This window comes from Primulina tabacum, chromosome 8, assembly GCF_025594145.1.
Source record: "Primulina tabacum isolate GXHZ01 chromosome 8, ASM2559414v2, whole genome shotgun sequence".
Lineage (NCBI taxonomy): Eukaryota > Viridiplantae > Streptophyta > Magnoliopsida > Lamiales > Gesneriaceae > Primulina > Primulina tabacum.
The window spans coordinates 36,828,483-36,831,248 of NC_134557.1; the positions used below are offsets into that span (position 1 = coordinate 36,828,483).

The 2,766-nt window shown below is 35.5% G+C and overlaps 1 protein-coding gene across 1 annotated transcript; it reads right to left on the reverse strand.

Moving 5' to 3' along the window:
• Positions 1-1,327: 1,327 nt before the first annotated feature.
• On the reverse strand, positions 1,328-2,326 carry LOC142554733 (F-box/LRR-repeat protein At4g14103-like). The gene has a single exon (XM_075665406.1). The coding sequence runs from the start codon at positions 2,324-2,326 to the stop codon at positions 1,328-1,330; it is 999 nt and encodes a 332-aa protein (XP_075521521.1).
• Positions 2,327-2,766: the final 440 nt, after the last annotated feature.

Here is a 2,766-nt window from a genome sequence, read left to right on the forward strand (position 1 = left end):
GGTTCCAGATCTTTGCATTAATTGACAGATTTTCATTTTACTCTTTTGTTTATCTTAACACCAAAGCACGACTTCATGTTGATCGTGTAACTTAAATGAATGTTCCGACAATTTTTATATATTAAAAAAAAAAAACTTTGATTAGCTGTTTATAACAAAGGAAAAACGGATGTAACAAACAATGATATCGAGAAATTGAAATGAATAAAGTTGAATGAATTTTCTTTCAAGACCCAAAGTAACGTTCAAACTCTGGCATTTTTGCCATATTTTTTTTCGAAGAAGCAACCATAAAATCACAATTCCCAATTGCCACCTTCATTCTAGTCCAAAAATTCTTTTCAGCTTTGATTCTCTTCAGATTTCTTTCTCAAGAGCCCCGACATTTTCTTCAGCCCTCCGGCGTTTCTCAAAAAAAAAAAAATCCGCCATATGAACATGTCGTTGCTCTCCCTTGAACCCATTAAACTGAACTTCTTTAAGATGTGACAAAATACAAGAAGGAATCAGCTCGACTAAATTGCAATCGTAATCGTTCCACAACCACTGCAAAGGAAGCATGATAAACTTAAACAAGAGTTTTATCAGGTAAAAAAATGAATGAACTGAGAACATGGAGGAGCCTCATATTCAATCATTTTCACTGAAAGTTCTAATTTCATTTGCACTTAAATAAAGGGAACGACAAAGGCAAGGTGGATAGCAGGAAGACATTGACAAGCTTACCACATTTAACCTGATGCGTTCAAGAGATGGCGTTGAATGAAGAAACTCCAGAAAAGCTTCGCTGCTGCATGATGTAAAAATTTCTAGATGTTTCACCATATTCAATTTAGGGAGTGCAGACCCCTGTTTTGATAGGACGATTGCCTGTCACAGACGAAGAAATATAATTGTGGATGAGGATATAAAGTTTCATTAAATTTCAGATTCCATTTATTAACCAAAAAACAGAGCTAGCTGCCACATGAGGTTACAAATATTAAAGTAACTGAGACAATATAAACCTCAAATTCTCCAACGTAACTGTCCCATTCTTTGAAAATTGAAAACATATTTAGACCATCGGACAACCATATATGTGTGTGTGTTTGTTACACAGTTATAATAATCTCAGCAATAGTAAGCCAACTTGGTTTTTCATTAACTCAGGAAATGTTTCTCTCAAGTCCAAATGCAACCAACCTTGAAGTCTCAAAATTCTCAAGTATTGATTCTACCTTTTTAACATCAAATGCCAAAGAGCATTGAAAGCAGGATATAGGCACGATATCAATTGGTTTTGCATTTATTGGGTGAGAGACACAATTTTACGAATAAAAATCTGTTATTCATGTAATATAATGAGTGTAGCAAGATTAGGCAAACTGACCTCCACCATATCACCTGATAGTTGCAGATGATTTAAGCCTGAGCATTTTTGCAATATGAGTTGACCATTCAATCCATTTTTTCTAATTCTTTGAAGATCCTGATAATATCCTTGAAAATCAATTGAAGCACAAAAGACGGAAGATGCACTTAGATCAAACTTATCTAGAGAACTGCCATGAAATTCAAACTTCCCAAGCTTGGCTCTGGAAATCTTGATCTGGAAACTATCTATTTCAGGAAGATCCGAGTTTTTTTGCACATAGAAATTAGTCAGGGATGGAGCATGGATTTCTACAAAAGTCACTTTCAACCATCTACACCTCTCTAGTTTAAACGTTTCCAAGACCGGAAAATTGAACACTAGTTGGTTAGTATTGGGAGCATGTTCGTTTAGAATTTCAACTTGAGCAAGATAAAGAACTTTGAGGTTGGAAAACCAATTCTGGATTGGCCTGAAAGAGCAAGGCATTTGTAGCTTAAGGATTGTCAATCTGGTGCAATAGAAAAGGCAACGGGGTACAACAACACCTTCATACTTACTAACTATTTCCAATTCTTCCACGTTCCTCATCAATGCAGCAGATATCCATGTTATCATGCGACGCGTGTCGTACTTCTGGTGGCACAAAAGGCAAAATCTCCTTATATTCGAATTCCGAGAAAGAATGAAAATTCTATCCACACAGTTAACAACACTTGTCTTCCTAGTCGATCTAAGTGAAAAACGGTCCACGTCATTGATGTATATATTGTAAATTCCAGTCCACTTGTACTCCCAATCCTTGGACAAAACACAAGTTCGTAGAGCATCCTTCGTGGGCAGGAGGGACAGAATTTGACTAATAATACTTTCCGGCATATTACTAATAAAATCTTGGCCGCCGTGTTTGTCCGCAGCATCCACTCTAGGTTTCTTATCTCCATTGCTATCAATCTGAATGCTTCCTTCCATTATTTTAACAGCCAACCTAGATATAATAGAAAATCTAGAACTCAGTTACCAATCAAAATAACACGGAAAAGAGATCAAAATCCCAACATGCACAGGCCCAAGAATCCAAAAAAAAAAAATGGTACACGCACGGCTGCACAATCCATCATCCTGGACAAATACGCTTTTTTAGCAAAATTACTCATAAAAATTTATAAACATATTTCTTCTCAAAAAGAGGCAACCAACACGCCCATTTCTGTATTCTGATCCTAGAGCATCGTTGAATAAAGATATCAATTTCTTCCAAAAACTAAGAAAGGCATAAAGCGGATAAAATTCAACAAATAATTCATAACAAAAGAACTTAAAGATATATAAAAGAAACAAAAACAAAAACAAAATCAACACATAAAGCGAAGGTTTTTCAAACTTTTACCTGGCAAACTATCGTAGAATAA

What these genes read in the sequence shown, in the direction of transcription:
- LOC142554733 (XM_075665406.1), bottom strand. Translation starts at nt 2,326, where the DNA reads ATGGAAGGAAGCATTCAGATTGATAGCAATGGAGATAAGAAACCTAGA.